The sequence below is a fragment of the Oncorhynchus clarkii genome, chromosome 24 (assembly GCF_045791955.1).
Source record: "Oncorhynchus clarkii lewisi isolate Uvic-CL-2024 chromosome 24, UVic_Ocla_1.0, whole genome shotgun sequence".
Taxonomy (NCBI): Eukaryota; Metazoa; Chordata; class Actinopteri; order Salmoniformes; family Salmonidae; genus Oncorhynchus; species Oncorhynchus clarkii.
This window is the reverse complement of record NC_092170.1, coordinates 2,460,477-2,484,993: the sequence shown is the minus strand read 5'-3', so window position 1 is coordinate 2,484,993 and position 24,517 is coordinate 2,460,477. Positions and strand designations below refer to the sequence as shown.

The 24,517-nt window shown below is 41.2% G+C and overlaps 1 protein-coding gene across 1 annotated transcript; it reads right to left on the bottom strand.

Annotated features, from left to right (window-relative positions):
• LOC139382483 (myeloid leukemia factor 1-like) lies at positions 1-23,248 on the bottom strand. Its single transcript, XM_071126560.1, has 7 exons — positions 23,012-23,248; positions 21,554-21,716; positions 4,370-4,456; positions 4,048-4,188; positions 1,794-1,953; positions 1,085-1,232; positions 1-863 (listed from the first exon to the last, which is right to left on the bottom strand). Exons 1-7 carry the CDS (start codon positions 23,188-23,190, stop codon positions 779-781), a joined length of 963 nt encoding a protein of 320 aa, XP_070982661.1. The 5' UTR covers positions 23,191-23,248; the 3' UTR covers positions 1-778.
• Between the last annotated feature and the right edge of the window lie 1,269 nt (positions 23,249-24,517).

Sequence of the window (24,517 nt, the reverse complement as noted above, 5' to 3'; positions counted from 1 at the left end):
TTTGGAAATGAAATATTTCATTTTCAAATTGAGGATCTTATGAGTTCAATCTATAAGAATCCCATGATAAGAATATTTTAGAATGAACCGGACACTTTCATCCCAACCATAATTTCTGTGTTTTATGTTATAAATTAATAGCATGGTGAAAAACAAGATAACCCCATGTCAAATAACAATATAAAAAGGGTATTATCATTTTTTACAAAGATTACAGCAGGTAAAATACATTAATAAAACAATGGCCACTACACATAAAAAGCACACAAGTTTGACGTCTAAGTGCACTTATGGACTTCAAATGTCTAACTGCATAAATATATACGTTTGTTTCCTTTTGATGCAATCTATACAATGTGAACATGACATTTCCAAAAGCAGAAGGATAATATTTCTGAGATAACATTGCTGTTGATCTGATGCCCAATGATATAACATGTGACAAATTATGTCTGCTCAATGTCATGATTCTGAAATCATATATCACATATAATCGCTAGTAGCTTATGTGTGCCTGTCTTAATGCTACTTCCACAGGAGTCCTGAGCTTTCTGGAAGAAGCTTGTATGGATCTACTCTGACAGAATAAGTTCCTGACTTGACAAGTGTTCTATACTTTACTTGGTAGCGTGAAAATGAAAGGGTAAAAAGCATATCAACAACTGGGTCATTGTCTGATTTTCTGTGAGACAAAATACCTGGAAACCAAGCTTGTCTTGGAGACAGGTAAAAGCATCAAAGAGTTGTTGCCTGACGTAGCTTTATTTGCTAGACATTTCTACTGCTTCGCCATGCCTGATCCTTTGACTTTGAGATCGTCGATGTGTATTTTCCTTCCTTCAGGTTTTGGTTTTACTTTGTCCCTGAGGGGGGAAATTAGAAAGCAGACATAAATCATTCATCCATCAACCCACATTTCAATAAACCATTGATCAACTGTAGTAGAATACTTGACACTTCAATCATAACCTAAATGTTCACTGATGTAGCATCCAGAAATGGTTTGTTTTGGTTTACGGCCACTCCTCCTCGAGCGGATCTGTCCTACGTGTCATTATATGACCTAGGACACATGATGACTGACCTACGTCCCTGGTCGGGGCCGGTGGCGGCAGTGAGGGCTGCCCGATGCACCACCCTAGGCTTGGGGGCCTCCAGATGGGACTTGGGGGCAAATGGTCGGAATTTAAACACCTCTTGCTGCCACTCTTCGTCAAAGGACTGCGCCTCGGCTATGAGGGGAAAGAGCAGAGGTTAGGGGTCAGGAACAGTTTAGGTATCACTCTGTAGGATGATGTGATTAACCTGGCAAGGGGCAGTTCCTTGGAATTTGAATGCCTTATTTTCTCTGAGATAGGAACATAACGGAATGTCTCAGACTATATAAACCCCAAACAGAGCTGGGATAGGAAAATCCTGACAGTAAATTCTGTATTTTTTATGACTATTCATCGAACACTGATGATAACCTATATGCCTTAAAATAATCATCAAAGCATCATAAAAACAATTAATAAATTGGTAACACTTTAATTAAAGACCGCAAGTATTATGTGTTATTCTTATAAGCATGTGTGCACCTTTGTGATGTTATTTATATATATTTTTATATGTCTCTTTATATAGGACATTTCCAACAGACTCAAGTAATGATCATTATGAGATGAAATAAGACATGTCTTACAGTGCATTAGAACCACATCATAATGCATATTACCTGCAGGGTTAAAGTAAAGTATTACCCTTTGATTTTTGGGGGGGATGCTGACCCCCTTACACTACAACTGACTTACATTCATCCAGATTCTGGAAGTCCTGGTTGAGCTCCCGTTCCCCTGTCCTCTTGTTGTGTTTTTTCTCCACCACGTGTCCTCGGTCCTGGATGTGGTGTCCAATGGACATCTTCTCCAGACCACTCTCTGAGTCCTTCAGGGACTGCCGAGTCTCCTTAATCTAGACACGGGGACAGCCAATCAGAATGAGTTACCAAAGAAGCGATGGACAATAATGACTGAGAAAGCCAGCATCAGGAAACTCTTGCTGTGTCAGACATTCAGTTGAAGTCAGAAGTTTACATACACCTTAGCCAAATACATTTAAACTCAGTTTCACAATTCCTGACATTTAATCCTAGTAAAAATTATCTGTCTTAGGTCAATTAGGATCAAAACTTTATTTTAATAATGTGAAATGTCAGAATAATAGTAGAGAGAATGATTTATTCCAGCTTTTATTTATTTCATCACATTCCCAGTGGGTCAGAAGTTTACATACACTCAATTAGTATTTGGTAGCATTGCCTTTGAATTGTTTAACTTGTGTCAAACATTTTGGGTAGCCTTCCACAAGCTTCCCACAATTATTTAGGTGAATTTTGGCCTATTCCTCCTGACAGAGCTGGTGTAACTGAGTCAGGTTTGTAGGCTCCTTGCTCACACACGCTTTTTCAGTTATGCCCACAAATGTCCTTGGGATTGAGGTCAGGGCTTTGTGATGGCCACTCCAATACCTTGACTTTGCTGTTCTTAAGCCATTTTGCCACAACTTTGGAAGTATCATTGGGGTCATTGTCCATTTGGAAGACCTATTTGCGTCCAAGCTTAACTTCCTGACTGATGTCTTGAGATGTTGCTTCAATATATCCACATAATTGTCCTGCCTCATGATGTCATCTATTTTGTGAAGTGCACCAGTCCATCCTGCAGCAAAGCACCTCCACAACATGATGCTGCCACCCTTGTGCTTAACGGTTGGGATGGTGTTCTTCGGCTTTCAATCCTCCCCCCTTTTCCTCCAAACATAACGATGGTCATTATGGCCAAACAGTTCTATTTTTGTTTTATCAGACCAGAGGACATTTCTCCAAAAAGTATGATCTTTGTCCCCATGTGCAGTTGCAAACTGTAATCTGGCTTTTTTTTGGGCGGTTTTGGAGCAGTGGCTTCTTCCTTGCTGAGCGGCCTTTCAGGTTATGTCGATATAGGACTTGTTTTACTGTGGATATAGATACTTTTGTACCCGTTTCCTCCAGCATCTTCACAAGGTCCTTTGCTGTTGTTCTGGGATTGATTTGCACTTTTCGCACCAAAGTACGTCCATCTCTAGGAGACAGAATGGGTCTCCTTCCTGAGCGGTATGACGGCTGCGTTGTCCCATGGTGTTTATACTTGCATACTATTGTTTGTACAGATGAACGTGGTACCTTCAGGCATTTAGAAATTGCTCCCAAGGATGAACCAGACTTGTGGAGGTCTACAATTTCATAGATTTTAGGTGTATGAAAAAAAATCTCCCAAAACCCTATACACTGATTATGAACACCTGGTCTGAATGTGAAAGACAAAATATTTAAGTGCCTTTGAACGGGGTATGTTAGTAGGTGCCAGGCGCACCAGTTTTAATGTTTCAAGAACTGCAACGCTGCTGCTTTTCACACTCAACAGTTTCCCTTTGTGTATCAAGAATGGTCCACCACCCAAAGGACATCCAGCCAACTTGACAACTGTGGGGAGCATTGGAGTCAACATGGGCCAGCATCTTGTAGAGTCCATGCCCCGACGAAAGAGCATCTGCTAAATGACTAAAATGTAAAATGTTTTACATACAGATACATACTTATATTACTGTCAACAAATGTAGAATTTGCCCAGTTTTTTATAAACAAAAAAATATTTGTTACATTTGCTTGTGTAAAACCTAGCAGTACTACTTATTTATCTGAGAGAAATATAAAGCATTTTGCTAAAAAAAATGATTTGTCTCTAAAATGAAACCATCAAGTGATAGAGTTTAAACAAATACTGTGCATGTCTGTCATTGAACATCCCCATGCCATGATTAGATAGTGAAAAATTTATTTAAACAATAAAAGCTAATTAATGGATGTATAGCATTTTGGAATTAAACTCTTCTTATACTCTCTATATGACTCTGAGGGCTTGCTGTTCTCGTAAACAACTTCTTCCTTAGTGTTCAGTGCAGTATCAGCTTGGAGAGCCCTCCCCCAGCCACTCAGCAGTATATCTGGCCATACTTGAGTGTACATACCCCGCCAGGGGCGCGCCGTGTCTGGGAGGAGGCCTGGAACACTTTGGGGGGTTCATCTCCAACCTTGGAATAGGTCATCACTGAGGAAGAGCTGAATGAGTGGGCGTTGGTGTTGCCGTTCGAGTCTGTGGACAGGTTCTCCTGGAAAACAACCCACAAACAGATTGACGTGAGTATAAAGCCATGTAGAACACACGTGCTAAAACACTAATGAACAAAGTCTGTCATAAAAATATAATTAATTAATTCATACTATTACCCTTCTAGTAATTCTATTTGTATGGGCTGTGTGGGGTCTGAGAAGAGACACAACGTGACTCACAAAGTTTCTGTGCATGTCCTCCATCCTGTTCCTCACGCCGAACATCATGCTGTCCAACATACTGAATGGATTCTTCGAATCCATGTCCTGCAGAGGGAACAAGAACAATGGGCCATTCAAAACTAACTTTAAGGTCCATACCACCATTACAACAGACATCCATATACCATACAATATAAAATCTCCCTCCACGTATGTACATTCATAGGGGCAAAACTTCCACTAGTCGAATTTCCACTTATTTTCCCATTGACATCAATGCATGACTGGGTGAATGCTTGACTTTTGCTAAAGTAAGGATTGTTAAAATCTATTTAGAAATGTAGGCTAACTTCACTCATCACTATATTGGATATCTTTCATCAATCAGAGATACATGGAGAGTGATTCCTTTGTCCGCCTGGAGCGTGGACACATTTTGACGTCATCAGAGTGTGCAGTTGAACACTGTATACTGTTATTTTTTACTAAAACATAACCAATACTTGTTAAATATACAGTACTTGTCACACCTACTCATTCAAGGGTTTTTCTTTATTTTCTACATTGTAGAATAGTGGTGGCATCAAAACTATAAAATAACACAAATGGAATCATGTAGTAACCAAAAAAGTGTTGAACAAATCAAAATATATTTTATATTCTTCAAAGTAGCCACCCTTTGCCTTGATGACAGCTTTGCACAATCTTGGCATTCTCTCAACCAGCTTCATGTGGAATGTTTTTCAACAGTCTAGAAGGATTTCCCACATGTGACGCGTTTCAGGACACTAGGCGTATAACGCGAGTCACGACTTCACAGGAGAGCCATTTGAACGTTTTTTATTTTGATCAAAATGTGTTTTTTGGCCGAAAGGCCATCTGGAACATGAACTTTCATGTGCCTTAATAACAAACTTATATGTCTGTAAAAATGAATAAAATTGTTAAATGACGAGCCTTGTTGGTTAAGCCACAGGAAAGTGAGCAACCTTCCCACAAGCCACGATTGGCTGAGATAATGAGTGGGCTGGACATGCCGAGAGAGGAGTTCGGATTGGTCTGCCATATAGACCTTCTGTCTATTTGAGCTGGTCAGTCTGTGTTGGTAATCCTGTTGAATGCTGTTTTTTTTATTTTTTTTTATGTTGCTCTCCACTTTCTGGAGGATCGAGTTTTGAAATCAGTGGAATTAGAGTATGATAGCTAAAGAGATGGAGAAAACACCGGCCTCCGGATTACATCTTCAAACTAAGGGCAACCGTGGCATGGCATCCGTGACAGGGAAACACGTCCATCATGCATGATGATGTATACAGACGGGTAAGATAGCTAGCTACATTTTCAGATATTACACAAAAGTGGTTTCATTTCAAGCTAAAGTGTACTGTTAGCTAGCTAACGTTACGTGTATGACGATATTATTCGTATCCCAGAGCCATTTGCTTTGCTAGTTAGAGCCTAATGTTAGCTAGCTAACATTGAACCTGGTTGGTTAGCTCCCAGCAGATTTGCGCAGGGTAGTGTTTAACTAGCTAACGTTAGCTGGCTGGCTGGTGTGTGATCTTACATGTTGTTTACCTAGCTAGCTAGCTACATGTCTTAAGCTAAAGTGTACTGTTACCTAGCTAATGTTAGCTGGCTGGCTCCCTAGCTAATGTTACGGGTATGACGTTATTACACCTGTTGAATATGGCCAGTGTCAGTAAATGTTGGCAAAAAAGCGTAATGAAATTGTTGCCAACAGAGCTGGTTAGGCTGTTTCTATGTTATCCAGAGGTAAACAAATCTTCGGCCAGAGCTTTAGGTGTGCGCTATGAACGCTCCGAGAGCGAAACGAGATGGGTGGGGCTAAAGCTTAAGATGGTGTGAACGATGCTGAATTGGGTGTAGACAAAAAGCTCTAGATACCAAAACATTCAAAGACCATTTCCTCAAAAGTGAGTTAACAAATGTATCAACTTTCAAAGCAGTATTACTTTCCCATTGTTCCTCAAAATGCAGTGTATGATATACCATGTTGTAGCTGAGTCTCTACTTTCATCCAATGTAAAAAACACAATTTTACATTTTGCTACATAAGACCAAATCCAGGTGGTGAGTTACATATCTTGAGCACTTGTTGGCTGCTTTTCCTTCACTCTGCGGTCCAACTCATCCCAAAACATCTCAATTGGGTTGAGGTCGGGTGATTGTGCAGGCCAGCTCATCTGATGCAGCACTCCATCACTCTCCTTCTTGGTCAAATAGCCCTTACACAGCCTGGAGGTGTGTCTTGGGTCATTGTCCTGTTGAAAAACAAATGATAGTCCCACTAAGCGCAAACCAGATGGGATGGCGTATCGCTGCAGAATTCTGTGATAGCAATTCTGGTTAAGTGTGCCTTGAATTCTAAATAAATCACAGATAGTGTCACCAGCAAAGCACCCCCACACCATCACACCTCCTCCTCCATGCTTCATAGTGGGAACCACATATGTGGAGATCTGTTCACCTACTCTGCCTCTCCATCTCAGTGGATAGATATGTTTTAGTAACGTGCATTAGTTCGGCATATGCAACCTTTGTGATTTGGAAAAAAACAAACATCACAACCGCAAAAATCACACTGATAAGTTAGCGTAGCTTTAGGCTGCGTCCGTTAGGGCACCCTATCCCCTTTATAGTGCAGAACTTTTTTACCAGGGCCAATAGGGCTTTAAATCAACATCCTGTGCATGTCATTGGGTAAAATAGAGCTCTTTGTTTTACAATACTCGACCCAACCACATGATCCTAGTCTCTCTTGTAGTGGAGTGTAAGTTACAGTAACTAACCACAGGCCTCCTAGGACTGCTAGAGTGAGCTAAATCACTAGGCTGAGCCACCATGGGTACCAGCCAGCCAGCAGAGTTGATCTGGCCCGCTGTGGGTGCCAGCTGGCTGGGGTAATATTTGACCCAACACCATCAACAGGAGGGGTCAACCAGCTCGTAAAACAACCAGGCCGTGTGTGCATGACCACACGCACACTAATACGGGTAGATACAATCGCATGCCTAGTAAGCCTACACATACACTTGGTATTGGGTAAACACATGCATACTCCCACATCTTACCAATTTGGCATGGCACATATGCACTGTGAATGTGGCCTTTGCTCAGATTCACAATATATCAAATCAAATGTATTTATGAAGCCCTTCTTACATCAGCTAATATCTCAAAGTGCTGTACAGAAACCCAGCCTAAAACCCCAAACAGCAAGCAATGCAGGTGTAGAAGCACGGTGGCTTGGAAAAACTCTCTAGAAAGGCCAGAACCTAGGAAGAAACCTAGAAAGAACTAGGCTATGAGGAGTGGCCAGTCCTCTTTGGCTGTGCCGCGTGGAGATTATAACAGAACATGGCCAAGATGTTAAAATGTTCATAGATGATCAGCAGGGTCAAATAATAATAATAATAATATAACAAATAATATAACAAATATTACGTTATTACCATAACTCCAGCTAGATTCAAACTTGCTGTGTGTGTCTATAAAGATATAGTGTAGGTGAGGGGGGTTAGTACTTGCCAATGGTCAGCTTATGGCTGAAACAAGGAATGGTGCTGCATTATAGCATTTGAGTAGTCTGCCGGACTAACCGTGCTATCAACACAGCCGAAAGGCGAAAGCGACTGGCTTATCCTCTGAAAAGCAGTACAATACAGAATGAACAGAGTGCAGAGCAGCAGCAACACAGACATAAGCACACACATATACACACGCACGCACTCACAAAGAAGCCTGAGAAAGCAAGGCACCACTGAGACAGGAAGGCTCATATACAAAATAGTGTCCGTCTTTACACATGTATTCAGTTTGTTCTCAGTATGTAGTCTATAGTCTCTTTAGCTTTGTTTTCTTGTTATATTACACTGTGAATCTGAACCTTAGCCCTTCCCACATTTCCATAGGGCCTAGAACCTGCTGAATGTGCAAATTGGGAGAAAGACTATTTCAGTCCTAGCCGCTGCTCCCCTGACTCTCTACTTCAGGGTGTTTATAACCCCTGGAGGCCTGGGCAGGCATCCTAAACATCCCAACCCAAGCCAGGGGCACCGTATGTGGATACAGACACCAGAGAGAGAGGGAGAAAGGTTGGGCTGGAGCTCAGCCTGGAGGGTGTTGAGAGAGCTATGCTCTCCATGTAATTGGGACCCGTTGCCATGGATTACAGGGGTTTAACACTGAAAACATATCCTCGTTCTGAAAAAAAACCTGCATGGACCCAACGGGTGGGCACATGGGTGGGGTGCGGAGAGTCTGGGTCTATCTCGGTTGCTCGCTCAGCTCTTTTCCAAAGGTCAGGGTGATGTAAAACGCTCCTCGCTGCCCCTGATAGGCCTGTACGTAGCACGACGGGCCAATTATATCTCTGAATAGCATGTATAAACGAATAAATGCCCGTTACACTCGCATGTCGGGCATATTTTTAGATGGCCGCAGAGGTTGATCGTGTAAAATGTAAAGTATTGACTCGCAGGGGCTTTAATACATTATTTTGGGGGCGGCTGTGCTACTGCTCGATTTTTTTAAACTCATGGTCCCCTTTCCCCCCTCCCAGCCTGTCATGGCATCGCGTCTATTCCCCCCTCTCGCTGGTTAAAGCGGAGCTATGAGTCACACTGAGGCCAGGGCATAGGGCTTTAATTTCAGCTTTCAGGGATTGGAGGGACAGGCGAGCTGTGAAGGCATGGGTTCTAGGAACTGTTAGAAACCACTGGGGAGGCTAAAGATGCTACCCTAATAAAAAATAAAAAACTGGTCAGCAGATTAATGATACAGAGAGTAGGAGTAACTTTAGCGACAAAGTGCCCATTTCCTTTTATAAATCAAAACACATGATAAAGTTTTTTTTATTATGACAGGTATATAAAAAGCTGAAATGTGATTTTGGCTTTAAGCCGCAGTGGAATTAAATTAACCGAAATAAAACAATTTGATATTTTCTTTAATGAGTGATTAAAGTGAAGTGAAATAAAACAAACTCCTCTGAATCCAAGGTATCTTATGAAAGATTATATTAACTAAGCAAGTAGTTGAGTGTGATGGAAGACAACGAAATGTGATATTCCCAAACAGCCAAACAACCTTTGAGAGGAAAGACTAAACATATTCACAGGCTGGGGGGGATCGAATGCTCAGCAAACTGGCAAAAGAAACAGCAGCTTTACTTCAACGATGCTGTGAATGTCTGTGTGTGTGCGCGTAGGTGCGTGTGCTGATGTGTGTGCGCTCCTGTGTGCACGTATCTGATATAGGGTGCGGATTCACTAAAGCATGCGTGATACTTGAGATCGGTAGTGGAGCAATAATATCTTTCATAGCTGCTAACCCTTCTGCAGTGGGTGCCAGAGCACGCTTGCCAAGCAGATGGAAGAGCAAAAGGAACAACCCAAAACAACATCCACCCAGGGCCGGATTAATGCAGGGGCTTACCGGTGCTGAAACCACTGGGCCCAGGCCCGTGGGGGGCCCGGTGTGGAAGCAAAAAAATATATATATATATATATATATATAATAATCCAAAAATTACAAACAAATATTAGCTATACTGTATACAGTGCCTTCTGAAAATATTCTCAACCCTTTATCCACATTGTTACATTACAGCCTTATTCTAAAATTCAACCGTTTTTTTCTCCCCGCATCAATCTACACACAATATCCCACAATACCCCATAATGGCAAAGCAAAAACAAGTTTTTAGAAAATGCTGCTAATTTATTAAAAACATTTAAATATTACATTTACATAAGTATTCTGACCCTTTACTCAGCACCTTTGGCAGTGGTTACAGCATTGTATTGAGCTTGGCACTCCCATGCTTCTCTGCAGATCCTCTCAAGCTCGGCCAAGTTGAATGAGGAGCGTCGCTGCACAGATATTTTCAGGTCTCTCCAGAGATGTTCGATCGGGTTCAAGTTCAGGCTTTGGCTGGGCCACTCAAGGACATTCAGACTCCTGCGTTGTCTTGGCTGTGTGCTTAGGGCGTAGTCCTGTTGGAAGATGAACCGTAGTCCCAGTCTGAGGTCCTGAGCACTCTGGAGCAGGTTTTCATTAAGGATCTCTCTGTACTTCGTTCATCTTTGCCACGATCCTGACTAGTTTCCCAGTCCCTGCCGCTGAAAAACATCCCCACAGCATGATGCTGCCACCACCATGCTTCAACGTAGGGATGCAGATGTGACGCTTGGCATTCAGGCCAGAGAGTTCAATCTTGGTTTCACCAGACCAGAGAATCTTGTTTCTCATGGTCTGAGAGTCTTTATGTGCCTTTTGGCAAACTCCAAGCAGGCTGTCATGTGTCTTTTACTGAAGAGTGGCTTCCGTCTGGCCACTCTACCATAAAGGCCTGATTGTTGGAGTGCTACAGAGATGGTTGTCCTTCTGGAAGGTTCTCCCATCTCCAAAAAATAACTCTAGAGCTCTGACAGAGTGACCCTTCTCCCCCGATTGCTTAGTTTGGCCGGGCGGCCAGCTCTAGGAAGTCTTGGTGGTTCCATCTTCCATTTATTGAGAATGATTGAGGCCACTGTGTTCTTGGGGACCTTCAATGCTACAGAAATGTTTTGGTACCCTTCCCCAGGTCTGTGCCTCGACATAATCCTGTCTCTGCGCTCTACAGACAATTCTTTCGACCTCATGGCTTGGTTTTTGCTCTGACATGCACTGTCAACATATATACAGTTGTGTGCCTTTCCAAATCATATCCAATCAATTGCATTTACCACAGGTGGCCTCCAATCAAGTTGTAGAAACATCTCAAGGATGATCAACGGAAGCAGGATGCAACTGAGTTCAATTTCGAGTCTAATAGCAAAGAGTCTGAATACTTATGTCAATAAGGTATTTCTAAAAACCTGTTTTTTTTTCTTTGTCAATATGGGGTATTGTGTGTAGATTGATGAGGGAAAACATTTATTTGATTCATTTTAGAATAAGGCTGTAACGTAACAAAATGTGGAAAAAGTCAAGGGGTCTGAATACTCTCCGAATGCACTGTATACTTTGCATCCCTCGTTTACTCAAGTGTTTCCTTTACTTTGGCAGTTACAGGTATGCCTACAGCCGGGACGACCGCAGTTTGGGCAGCATGCACGCCAAGTATATTGCTTGTTGCATTGTGGCTATAGACATATAATCGATAGAAGGGTTTTGTAACCTCTTACCCTGGCAATTTGACTGTTAAACTCATGGGTACACTAGCAATGGATGCCAGTTCTGACTTGAATGGGAACTGCCATCTATGGATTATATTTCTATGGATGGTTGCAGCTGTTGCTTTGCCTTTTGCAGATTTTAAAATACAATCGCGGGAAAAATGTATAGTTTGGAAATAAATTCCTACTGCTGCTAATCAGTCTGTAGAAAAAAATAGAAACTATTTTTTATTTAAAAAAAGCAAAGCCCTGCATCCACCAGTAGCTTTTCAAAAATCCCTACAACAGCCCACTGCTATAGAACTAGCCACCGCTGTGCACAGTGCACACCACGCTCTTACCAACAACACCTTCAACTGTGAGCTAGCTTGCTACAGTAGCGCTCTTTAAAGCTCTCTAAAACAGTGTCTACCTCCCAAATGGCACCCTATTCCCAATGTAGTGCTCTACTAATGACCTATGCAGGCTGGTGAACGTTGAAAGTAATTACCAGGGATAAATATACTGGGCACATGGGGAGGGGTGCAGGATTAGTGAAAGGACACAGGGACTAAGTTTAGCACCTCAGGGCTTCTAAAGCAGGGCAGCTGCCTTGTCATCATGAGACCTTTATACTGGGAGAGAAGGTGTCTTTAGGGGAAATGGGAGGGAGCAAAGGCCCATTAGACAGATCTCGGTCATGACCATTAGACACCAAACGGAAGAAACCGGACTGAAAAAGGGAGAGACAATTTGAACTTGTTCAATAAGAAACACTCATTTTCAGAATCTGTTGCAAAATGTTTTAGAACATTTTTATGTCCTAATGAATATGACCATTAGACCATCGACCAATCCTCAAAAAGGGCTTTAGTTTTTGAGCAGTGGCGATCGGTGCCGTTTAAGGTTGCAAAGGGAGGGTATATTACTGGAAACTTTCTAAGTTTACCAGTATACTACCAGAATTTTGGTATCATTCAAGGATGTTATCTAATATATCACAAGATGTCTAGTGGCCCTTTTGGGTACTTCAGATTTTTACAGGTGTCTAATTATCTCTTGCTCTCTTTCTGGTCTTATCACATGTAAAATATACCAAATAATTAAATAACATGATTTTCAAATAAAACATTTAATGACAAAGCTGTAAACATTAATATAAACCATCAACTTAGTTAATAACATTGGTGTTAATGAGGGTTTCAGCCTGAAATATCCTTTGTATTTGTTTTAGTTTATTTCATTTTATCAGTATGCATTTGTTGGTAATGTTTTTGCATCAAATTGGTGGCAGCAGTTGTGAAAAAAGTAAATATTGGAAGAGTTGCATAGATATTTGAAAATAATGCCATTGTTGATTAGATGCTTTTTTCATTAATTAGGCTATTTTCTCTTGAACATATGGTCTACCTACTAGAAACTCATTTGCAATATGGAATTAGAAAAAAATGAATACTATATATGAATTTTTCAAAAACAAGTTATTCAAGTATAATTGACCAAAGTTACAATAGATTGCCATAGATTTTCTGTTAATGACCAAAATTACTCAAGATTCCGGTAACTTTGGTAAACTACAGGTCGCTTTGCAACCCTAGCACCGTTTAAGATTATAGCATAATATAAATAATGACAATAATATTCATACGAGTCATTCGTATGAATGGAATATGAATGACTATCATTCATATTCCATTCACCTAGCTCAATGTAACATTGATAGGTTTGGCTAGTAGCCTACTACATGTTTCTGAAATTTGCCCTATACCCATCATAAGGTTCCTACAACCTAGCCTAAAAATGTAAGTTTGCAACTACGCTATAAAGGTTTGAGAGACAAATTTGAGTAAACAAAGTGACAAACAGTGATGCATTCAATACTGCCTTGCACACTCTTGCCTGCATCTAGCTGATCTGGGGTGTGTAATCATTAGTCCAAACAGTTGCACCTCCCGAGGTGCTGACCTGTTGCACCCTCTATAACCACTGTGAATATTATTTGACCCGGCTGGTCATCTATGAGTGTTTGAACATCTTGAAGAACAATCTGGCCTTAATGACCATGTACTCTTATAATCTTCACCTGGCACTGCCAGCAGAGGACTGGTCATCCCTCAGAGCCTGGTTTCTCTCTAGGTTCTTCCTTGATTCCAACCTTTCTAGGGAGTTTTCCCTATCCACCATGTGCTTCTACATCTGCATTGCTTGCTTTCTGGGGTTTTAGGCTCGGTTTCTGTATAAGCACTTTGTGACAACTGCTGATGTAAAAAGGGCTTCATAAATACATGTGATTGATTGATTCTGTTTTGCAACTAAAACAAGAGTTTCTATTGGACAAATTTAGGTAAGTCCCTCCCTGTTTTGTTCTGTTTCCATTTGTTCTGCTTCCATTTAAGAATCGTTTTGCAACAGAATTGGCGCAATGAATACACCTTTAAATCACCCATACACACAGTTCACTTTCATAGCAGCAACACACAGCATCACTTGCTCTCACCTTTCCCCTTCACTTGTGAACACCAGTGCACAACAAAACAGGTGTCTGTGACAAGGTAGACCTCTAAGACAAACATTTATACCATAACCGCTACACAGCCTACATTGTTGTCACCATATTAATGCCATTGTCACCTCCTGAGTGGCGCAGTGGTCTAAGACACTGCATCGCAGTGCTAGCTGTGCCACTAGAGATTCTGGGTTCGAGTCCAGGCTCTGTCGCAGCCGGCCGCGACCGGGAGGCCCATGGGGCAGCGCACAATTGGCCCAGCGTCGTCCGGGTTAGGCCGGCAGGGATATCTTGTCTCATCGCGCACTAGCGACTCCTGTGGCGGGCTGGTGCAGTGCACGCTGGCACGGTTGCCAGGTGTACGATGTTTCCTCTGACACATTGGTGCGGCTGGCTTCCGGGCTGGATGGGCATTGTGTGGTTGGGTTGTGTTTAAGAGGACGCATGGCTCTCGACCTTCGCCTCTCCCGAGTCCGTATTGGAGTTGCAGCGATGAGACAAGACTGTAACTACTACCAATTGGATATCACGAAATTGGGGAGAAAAAAGGTGTGGAAAATACAAAAAATAATAATAATAATGCTATTGTCACAAACTAGAAATAATTAGTTAGTAAACCCACAATCAGGCAGTAGTGTACATCAAGCAGATTAGCAGTTACACTGCAAATTAACTTCAACTTTTGACAATACATCAATAAAACAGAAAGCTTACCTTGACTTGGAAGAGTTGCAGTGTTGGATAGCCTTAGCCAGCTAGCTAACATAAATAACATTCCACTCTGTTCGTTTGAGTCAGGTTGTTGAGTAGGCTAAATTAGCTGCATTAGCTAAGTGAAATGTAAACTAAGAAGAAGAAAAAGATACAATGACATTTAACTCTCTCACTCTCTGCTGCTTCCTCTTCATTTTTGATGAAGTTAATTTGTTCAAAACTGTTCAACTATTATCTTTCTCACTTGGAGTCGACTACTCACCACACTCTATATACTGCATTGCTAGCTAGCTGTAGCTTATGCTTTCATTACTAGATTTGTTATCTGATCCTTTGATTGTCTGGACAACATGTCAGTTCATACTTCAAGAGCTCTGATAGGTTGGAGGACGTCCTCCGGAAGTCATTATAATTACTACGTCTATAGAAGGGGGTGAGAACCATGAGCCTCCTAGGTTTTGTATTGAAGTCAATGTACCCAGAGAAGGATGGAAAATAGCTGTCCTCCGGCTACACCATCGTGTAATCCTCTAGAAGGTCTACATTGAGGCCAATGTAGACCTTCATTACAAAACAGTATGCTTTAAATCAGTTATTTGGTGACGTGAATATATTTAGTATAGTTTTATCTAAAAATTATAACTTAAATGTATAACTATTTTTTTTCTCCTGAAATTCACTGAGTAGGATGGTCTTCCCCGTCCTGCTCTGAGGCGCCTCCAATGTACCCCTACTCGATGTAAAACAACATAACCATGTTTTGTCACATCTCTTATCTCTCCCATTTATGAAATGTGTAAAAATATTTTACTTCAAACGTGGTTAAATTGATAGATATTGTGACACCCCCCTAAACTAAAAAAAAAAGCTGAATATGCCTGGCTGGAGGGCCACATAAGCTTATGTAACCCAATATTGCAAGCTCTGATATTGAGAAGATTTTGAATACAAGTAGTCAGTTGTCTGCACTACATACACAGACAGCATTAGCATATCTTAATTAGCATATTGGAAATATAGACCTGTAAATACAGAGAAACAATAGAAGGAAATAGCAAATACAGTACCTTCAGAATGTATTCACACCCCTTCACTTCTTTCCACATTTTGTTGTGTTACAGCTTGAATTAAAAACGTATTAAATATAGATGTTTTTGTCACTGCCCTACACACAATACCCCATAATGTCAAAGTGGAATAATGTTTTTCGAAATAAGTTCAGGAGTAAACATTTGCTTAACCAGTCACATAAGTTGCATGGACTACCTCAAAGACCAGGGAAGTTTTCCAATGCCTTGCAAAGAAGGTACCTATTGGTAGATGGGTAAAAATGTAAAAAGCAGACATTGAATATCCCTTTGAGAATGGCGAAATTATTAATTCCACTTTGGATGGTATATCAAGACACGCAGTCACTACAAAGATACAGGCATCCTTCCTAACTCAGTTGCCAGAGAGGAAGGAAACCGCTCAGGGATTTCACCAGGAGGCCAATGACTTTAAAACTGTTTAATGGATGTGATAGGAGAAAACTGAGGATGGATCAACAACATTGTAGTAACTCCACAATACTAACCTAATTGAAAGAGTGAAAAAAGCCTGTACAGAGTAAAAAATATTCCAAAACATGCATTCTGTTTGCAACAAGGCACTAAAGTAATACTACAAAAACATGTGGCAAAGAAATTAAGTGTCATGTTTGGGGCAAATCCAATAAAACACATTATGGAGTACCACTCTCCATATTTTCAAGCATAGTTGTGGCTGCATCATGTTATGAGTATGCTTGCAATCGTTAAGGACTGGGGAGTTTTTCAGGATAAAAAAATAAATAGAATGGAGCTATGCACAGGCAAAATCCTAGAGGAAACCCTGGTTCAGTCTGCTTTCCACCAGACACTGGAAAATTAATTCACCTTTCAGCAGGACAACAACCTAAAACATGAGATCTACACTAGAATTGCTTACCAAGACGACAGTGAATGTTCCTGAGTGGCCAACTTACAGTTCTGACTTAAATCTGCTTGAAAATCTATGGCAAGACTTGAAAATAGTTATCTAGCAATGATCAACAACTAATTTGACAGAGCTTGAAGAATTTTGAAAAGAATAATGGTCAAATGTTGTACAATCCATGTAGGCAAAGCTCTTAGAGACGTACACAGAAATGCTCACAGCAGTAATCACTGCCAAAGGTGATTCTAACATGTATTGACTTAGGGGTGTGAATACTTATGTAAATGAGATATTTCTGTATTTCATTTTGAATAAATGTGCAAATATTACTAAAACATGTTTTCACTTTGTCATTATGGGGCAGTGTGTATATATGTGAGAGAAAACAAATCTATCTAATCAATTTTGAATTCAGGCTCTAACACAACAAAATATGGAATAAGTAAAGGGGCATGAATTCTTTCTGAAGGCACAGTATGAATATTTATGATTTTTGCTATCTGATTAATAGACAACTTTGCTGTCATTCAGTGCTGCATAGTTCTGCCTGACAGAAATGCATACACTACCACGTTTATGTTGTGGCTATTGTAATCTCATCGGCTCTAAGAAAAACAATTGGGCTCAGACACTGAAAACTCTCATTGTGGATTTTATTTGTTCAGCCCCTACTCTTGCAATACAACCTGACACTCATTGTCAAGAAATTCCATCAACTTAGTGGGCCTTCACATGACATAGGAATGGCAGCTCTCCAATGTCAATGCCATCCCAAATCTCCCAGTCTGCCCTGGAGACGCCATACATGTTGACATGGTGACATTATAGGTATGGGGAGGATGTAACCACATATGATGACAAGCTCATAAGGCAGGTGTTCCCCACATTGAACCAAAACAACCTGACACTCATTGACGAGAAATGCCATCAACTTACTGGGCTTTCACATATGATAGGATTTGCACCTCTTCAATGTCAATGCCATCCTGAATCTCCCAGTCATCGATAGGTCCACTCCACCAACAGTCCTCCCCTCTGGCAGTTACCACAGACACACCATGGAATTGGACTGTCACATGTCAGTAGGCCGTTCAATAACCAAAATGCCACCTGGAAAGTGCTGTCGTGCATTGCCATCATATGTACCTATTTTGCAATGCCTGGCCAGCCCATGTGATACCGGAACTGGACTTGCATGTAAAGAATAAGCTTTCATGTTGGGGTGACTCATGCATTGGTCTGGGAAACTGTGCAGTAATCCCAACATCCCTTTAAGGACATATGCCATCTAGGGCAAACAAGAGGCCCCTTAGGATGGTCAAACTGAAACAAAGATGTTATATGTCAGGGCTGCCCAACCCTCTTCCTGGAGATCTACCATCCTGTGGGTTCAGTCTAACCCTAATTTAAGACACCTGATTCTACTAATTTGCTGCTCAACAAGACCTTAACTAGCTGAATCAGATATGCTAAATTAGGGTTGGACTGAAAACCTACAGGGCAGTAGATCTCCAGGAAGAGGGTTGGGCAGCCCTGCTGTATGTGATCATGTATGGTGGCTGGGGATTGACTGTGAGATAGTGGTCTTTGTGCACCATGCTTGACCAGCACCACCTCCTCTGCAAATCCTTTACAGTCCATCAAAGCCCAGGGATCATCTTTAAAATGTACAGTATGTATGTCTGGGGCTGTGCTGCGTCCATCATAACACTTCTTCCTGAGGTCGCCATCACTGGTTCTGTCACCCTCATCTCCCGCTGGTCCTGTCCCAGACTGTATTCACAGCCAACTATCCACAGTTAATATCGTCCAAATTATCATCCTACCCGACTTCCAGAAGAATATTAAGGAATTTTTAGGATGTGAACTGCAGGAATTGTGACAAATTAAAAACTAAATTAAGCGTTGGAAAGGTCTATGGGCAGGTCTGTTTGTGACAGCCCTTTCAGACTCTCCTTCAGAATCATTCAGGCTGAGATAACATTCCAATTAATCAAAGGGTCCTGTTGGCTTCAGGGTTGGGCTCAATTCGAATTGAAGTCAGTCGATTCAGGAAGTGATTTGAATTAAAAATTCTAAAATGTTAAAACTTTTTACATTAATAGCTTTTCCTTTTCAGTTTGTTGAGAAGTCATTGAAAATAGATGCCCTTTTCTCAATAATTGAATTAGAATTTCAGTTTACTTTCTTGAATTGACCGCCTTCAATTCAAATTGAGCCCAACCCTGGTTGGCATGCAAGTTTCACCCCCTGAGAGTCTGCACCCAACTGTTGTAGAATTGGAAACTGATCACCACACAGCCCCAATATCCTGCCCGTCATACAGGAAAGATAGCTTGCCTAGAATGGCCAGTTACCTATGCAAGCTGGTCAGGCCCCAGAACTACAAACACTATTGGCTACTTTGTCTCCTCACCCTGTTAGGACACACTCATGTCCTGGTCACCTCAAAGACTTTAAGTGTGCAAGGTTGATTCAGTTTCAGTGGGGAAAGAGGGAAAAGGTTAGCGCTGTACATATACGCTACTAGAATGACTGAATGTTGTATTACAAGTTGCTTTCCTGTTACTTGGTTATGCTACTATGTGCTTTGTGTCGTCAAAGGTTTGTTATTATATTTTTCAGAATTGCCCATTGTAAGTGTGTGAATGAGATGAACACACATTGAAAAGCTATTTGGATCTGGTATTCAAACAAGAGGCAGTGGCAGTGCCACCCATAGTTCTAGATATGCCAAGATGAAACATTTTTAAAGACAGAAAAACACATTCAATCCAAAATTAACAAGGGCAAATTATATACAGGCGAAGGTGTTTGAATGTAATCATGTTGACCATATTGGATTCCGAATAAAATGGATTTACACCAAATCAGTCTTTATGGGCATGAGTGTTGTATACAATTATGGAAAACATCTAATTCCGATGCCGGAGCCCACTTGCTTTACTTAGAGCAGATTACACTAGCCACAACATCAGAAAACATGTGTAACTGTATGTACTTTTGTCAGGCAGGATGATACATCACTGAATGAGAGCACATTTGAGATGGAAAGTTAGAATTTAAGCACGTAGCAAAAAGTAAAGCTTACATTCATCCTAAATATTTATAGCTGACATTTCCGCCTATTGTATCTCTGTGTTTATAGGTTTATACCAAGATGCATTACGATATCCTAATGCTGTTTGTGTATGTATGTATGCCAGACAACTGACTACTTGTATTTTAAAATGTTGCGATATCAGAGCTTGCAATATTGGGTTTACATGAGCTTATGCGGCCCATTTCCCCTACAGCCAGGCATTATTCTGTACTTTTTGAATTTAGGGGGTGTGTCAAAATATCCATCAATTGAACTACTTTTGCAGAAAAGTATTTGGATACAACCATCCATTTCATAAATGGGAGACATTAGGGATTTGAAAAAACATGGTTGTGCTTTGTTCTACCTCGGGTAGGGGTATCTTAAAAAAATGTGGTGGCCTTCCCACCAGCCTACATGTTCTATTTGCCTTCTGATAGAAAATGCATATAACTGCATTGCAAAGCTGAGCTAATAGGCTAGTGTTTAAATGTAATGAAACTGTAATTCAGTACTGTTGAAATTTACAGAGAAAATTAACCACACACTGAATCCTAACTTTGCACATGGTTAACTTTGCAATCATGCATTAATGTCAATGGATGATTTGCACAAAAATGTTATGTACAAGGATCTCAAGTCAGGATTCAGGTCTATGAGAAAACAGAACTATATTGTGATAAACTCATAACCAATGCTGTCATGAGAAATGTGTACAGTGTGTCCTTCCTGATTTGCTGCATGTAACCATGGGCCAAACAGCTATTAAAACAAACTTGTCTGTTTTGACTTGTCTTTTTAACAGCTCGGGCAGCAGGGTCCTCAAGAGGGCCATTGGTGTGCTTGAGTGAGAAAGCACTGTGTCAGTGGAACAATGCTCTAAATATACCCTCCTCAGGCCAAAGATAGCTGGCCAGAGAGGCGAGGGGTTGCCCTTCTACAACCCACCACACTCTCCAGTGCCCCAGCAGAGCAGCAGCAGAGGTTCAATAAGCACTATAGCATCGCTGGCCTGACCTGGCAGCAGGGGGGGATCCGGTTACACGTCCATGGCCATTTTCCATCACGACCCCAGTAAACCTAAGCCCTTTTCTTTTTTATCTCTTTCGGCTGGTCAGCGTTCTTGTTTGTTTGAAAGCTGGACGCTGAAATGAGGTGGGTGGGTGGAGGGGGGCGAGTTGTGGTGCAGGTGTTTGGGTTCCTTCACTCACTGACACCGATTAAGGAGGACAGTATGTAGGTCAGGAACTGACCAACTCCTGGGCCAAGGATATGATTTCACATCTTCACCAAGAGTGTACAAGTGAATGGGGAGAATCTACAATGTACTGGGAGGTATGGTCGCCAGTTTCTGTTTCTCAAGCCAAGAGAACATAGCCTGGTCCCAGATCTGTTTGTGCAGACAAATGTTTGGCATGATAAAGAGTTGACATAATAGCACAAACAGATAAGGAGAACAAATCCAAAGGGAAATGCTCTCCAAGTAAGAAGACCAGCTTAATGATAGGGTATGAAGCAGTCACTGAGGCACTGAAGCAGTCACTGAGGCACTGAAGCAGTCACCTGTTTGAGATTCAAGCCAACAACCCTCTCCTGACCTGACATATCCTAGTCAGGATCTGTATGTGCTTTAGCCACATTGAGCATAGAAAATGCACTTTACTAATGAATTATTATTATTATTATTATGTGTGGGACCTAACCTGGTTCACCAGAACAACACATTGGCCCTAGTTACCCTACCCCAGTCAGTGTGTCACAGTCAAAGCAGCAGTCCTCACCCTGTGGTCCTCCCGTGGCACCATGCTAGTGTTGAGTTGGCCCCCGGATACGTGGCCCCTTTCCCGCCCGCCAGTCAGACTGGGCATGAAGTCCCGACCGAAGGGCTCTGAGAAACTCCGCATCATCTGTTGTACACGGGTATTGTGTGCCTGGAATGGATCCCTGTGGAGAAGACAAAGAAGAAGAGAGGGAATTAGCCTCAACGTTCCCAGAGATGCTGGTTCTGTAACTCTTTGCAGAATTGATGACTGTGCTGATGAGTGAAAAACAAATGGTCCTATGAGCTGTAGATTGGAAAAAGGGAAAGTGGAGGGAGATAAAGGAAGGAAGGAAACTTCTTAACACCAGGCATTCACCATTTCATAATTTACTGTCTGTCATACAACCAAATTCACAATTATTATGAGTAGGCATAGTTGTATTAGTTATCAATTAGTGGAACACCTCCCCAAACACATAAATGAAGGAGGCAGTGTTGCTCCGCCTTATTTCTTAGGTCAAATCAGTGATTGGCATTTTTCTGTGTGAAAATAGTACAAATAGTCATAGCTAGATGTGGGGTGGGTGGGGACAACCGCAGGGTTTTGGGTGTTCGGAGCAGTTTCACTTCTGTGTAGAATATATGTTTAAAAAAAGAACATTCTACTAATAAAAATAGTAATAGCAAGAACATGCAACTGGGCATTGCAAGTGGAGGGCTGGTTTGTGGACTGAAGATGGGGGTTGTAAATGTAACATTTATCATATTTTATTGCAGGCCTAAGATATGTCAAGGATCTAGGCCAGGTGATTAATAGATATTTCATTCTCTCACTTATCCTGGGGAATGGGTCACAGCATCTATTCACCAATGAAAAACATGAAGCAATGTTTTGCTGACACCGGTAACTCTATGCCTTGAGTAATAAGTACCATGCTATTAGCCTACATGTTAACCAGTAGATATTGAAAGAAATTAAACATTGATGTCGGTGTGCCTTAGTTGTCATTTAAATTATTTAGAATATAACTCTATATATACACATGGGGCATAAGTCTTCAAGGTGCAGGGCAGAGCACAGGCAGGTAGCCATGCAGCAAGTGATAGCTGTTCAGCAGTCCGATGGCCTGGAGATATAAACAGTTTTTCAGTCTGGAACTGCTTATATAAGGAAATAGGCTATGCTGATAACAAAGCATTGGAATTGGGCACACAATTTCCCCATAATAATATCTTCAACCTATTGATTGTGAATGCAGCTCTTAAAATATAACATTATAGATAATAGCCTACATAGTGTCATTGTAGAGACGGGGTGGGTAGCATACAGTCGTTCTTGTCTAATTTCTGAGACAATGTGTCATGTTCAAAGTGGTGTTGACTTTTGACTGCTATTTAAAATAAACATTATTTTTCGAGAAAAATCTTCAGACAGTCGAATGAATGAGTGGCAGAATATAATAAAGATACTACTTACGAGAAGAAAGGGTCCTCGTCAAATTCCCTGAGAAGACTGTTAAACATTTCCACGGGTGTTGGACGGGGAAAGTGAAGTTTGAAATATATATATTTTCTGTCTCCTGCTATGAAGCGGCTCCAACGACCCGGTGTGTGAACGTTACAGCCCCCCGCGCTCGGTGTTAATGAAGTTACCATCGAAACTTGCTACATTTTAGAACGTTGGGCTGATGAACAACCAGCCACATGACTTCCGACGAACACTCCGATTGGCTGGCTATTCAAAGCTCGAGCGGCTCTATCAGCACAACGCAATGTTGTCAGTAGCTGTCGTGACAACGGAGCTCGCTCCATAAAAACAATATTCGAAGTTTTGCCTTAACTATTTTACCAGCGTGTGCCACAAGACCATACCGTTCTAAATTTTCTTGAAAAGCTGTCAGTGCTATTATATGATACAATATCAGTACTTGTTGCATTTTCAACTTGTGTAAATCCTATCATGAACTGATTTTAGCCAGAGTACGGCTGGGGATTGACTGCATTGTTTAAATGGAATGTTAGCATATTAGCAGTTATTGAAAGTTGTATAATGGAATAATCCCTCTCTAAGATTGTCTGGCTGGCTAGCAAGCTAACGCACCTACAGTGCTGATACATTCTCCACATTCATTATTTTACACTATCACTACTGGCATACTATAACGCTATTGATAATAGCCTACACTACTGACTCATTTTAGACAAGGGGTGGGTACAGTCGTTCTTGTCCTTTATCTTTATCGTTTATATGTGTCATGTTCAAAGTGGTGTTGACTTTTGACTGATATTTCAATTAAATATATTTTTTCTAGGAAAATATTCAGACAGTCGAATGAACGAGTGGCAGAATACAATATTGATACCACTTACGAGAAGAAAGGGTCCTCGTCAAATACCCCGAGAAGACTGTTAAACATTTCCACGGGTGTTGGAAAGTGAAGTATGAAATATCTATTTTATGTTTCGAGCTATGAAGCGGCTCCTACGACCCGGTGTGTGACAGCCCCTGGTTACTATCGAAACTTGCTACATTGGGCAAGTAAAAATATATCCTCCAAACACCGGCTTCGAGGCGTGCCAATATATTCTCCAAACACTGGCTTCGAGGGCATTATCACTTAAATGGTCTATGTTTGAGCTGCTTTTGAAAGCAAAAGCCGAATTGAAAACATTATTGGAATTTTTGGAACTCGATTTTCATAATAGAATATGACTGATGGTTTGGTTAACTAAACTAGCATGTCGGTTTATTTGGTTACCAAGGCAACTACTGTAGCTATCTACTATACACTTGCTAGCTACTTCAGTGGATGTTGAACACATTTCTACCTGCAAATGAACACATTTCTAGCAGTAAATGTGTTGAATTATAGCCATGGTATAAAAGGGACAATTAACTAGGGGCAACAGAGCCATTCACAACCCATCATTGAAGGAAGCCGTGGAACAGGCCAAATGGGCCACAGATACACCCATGTCCACA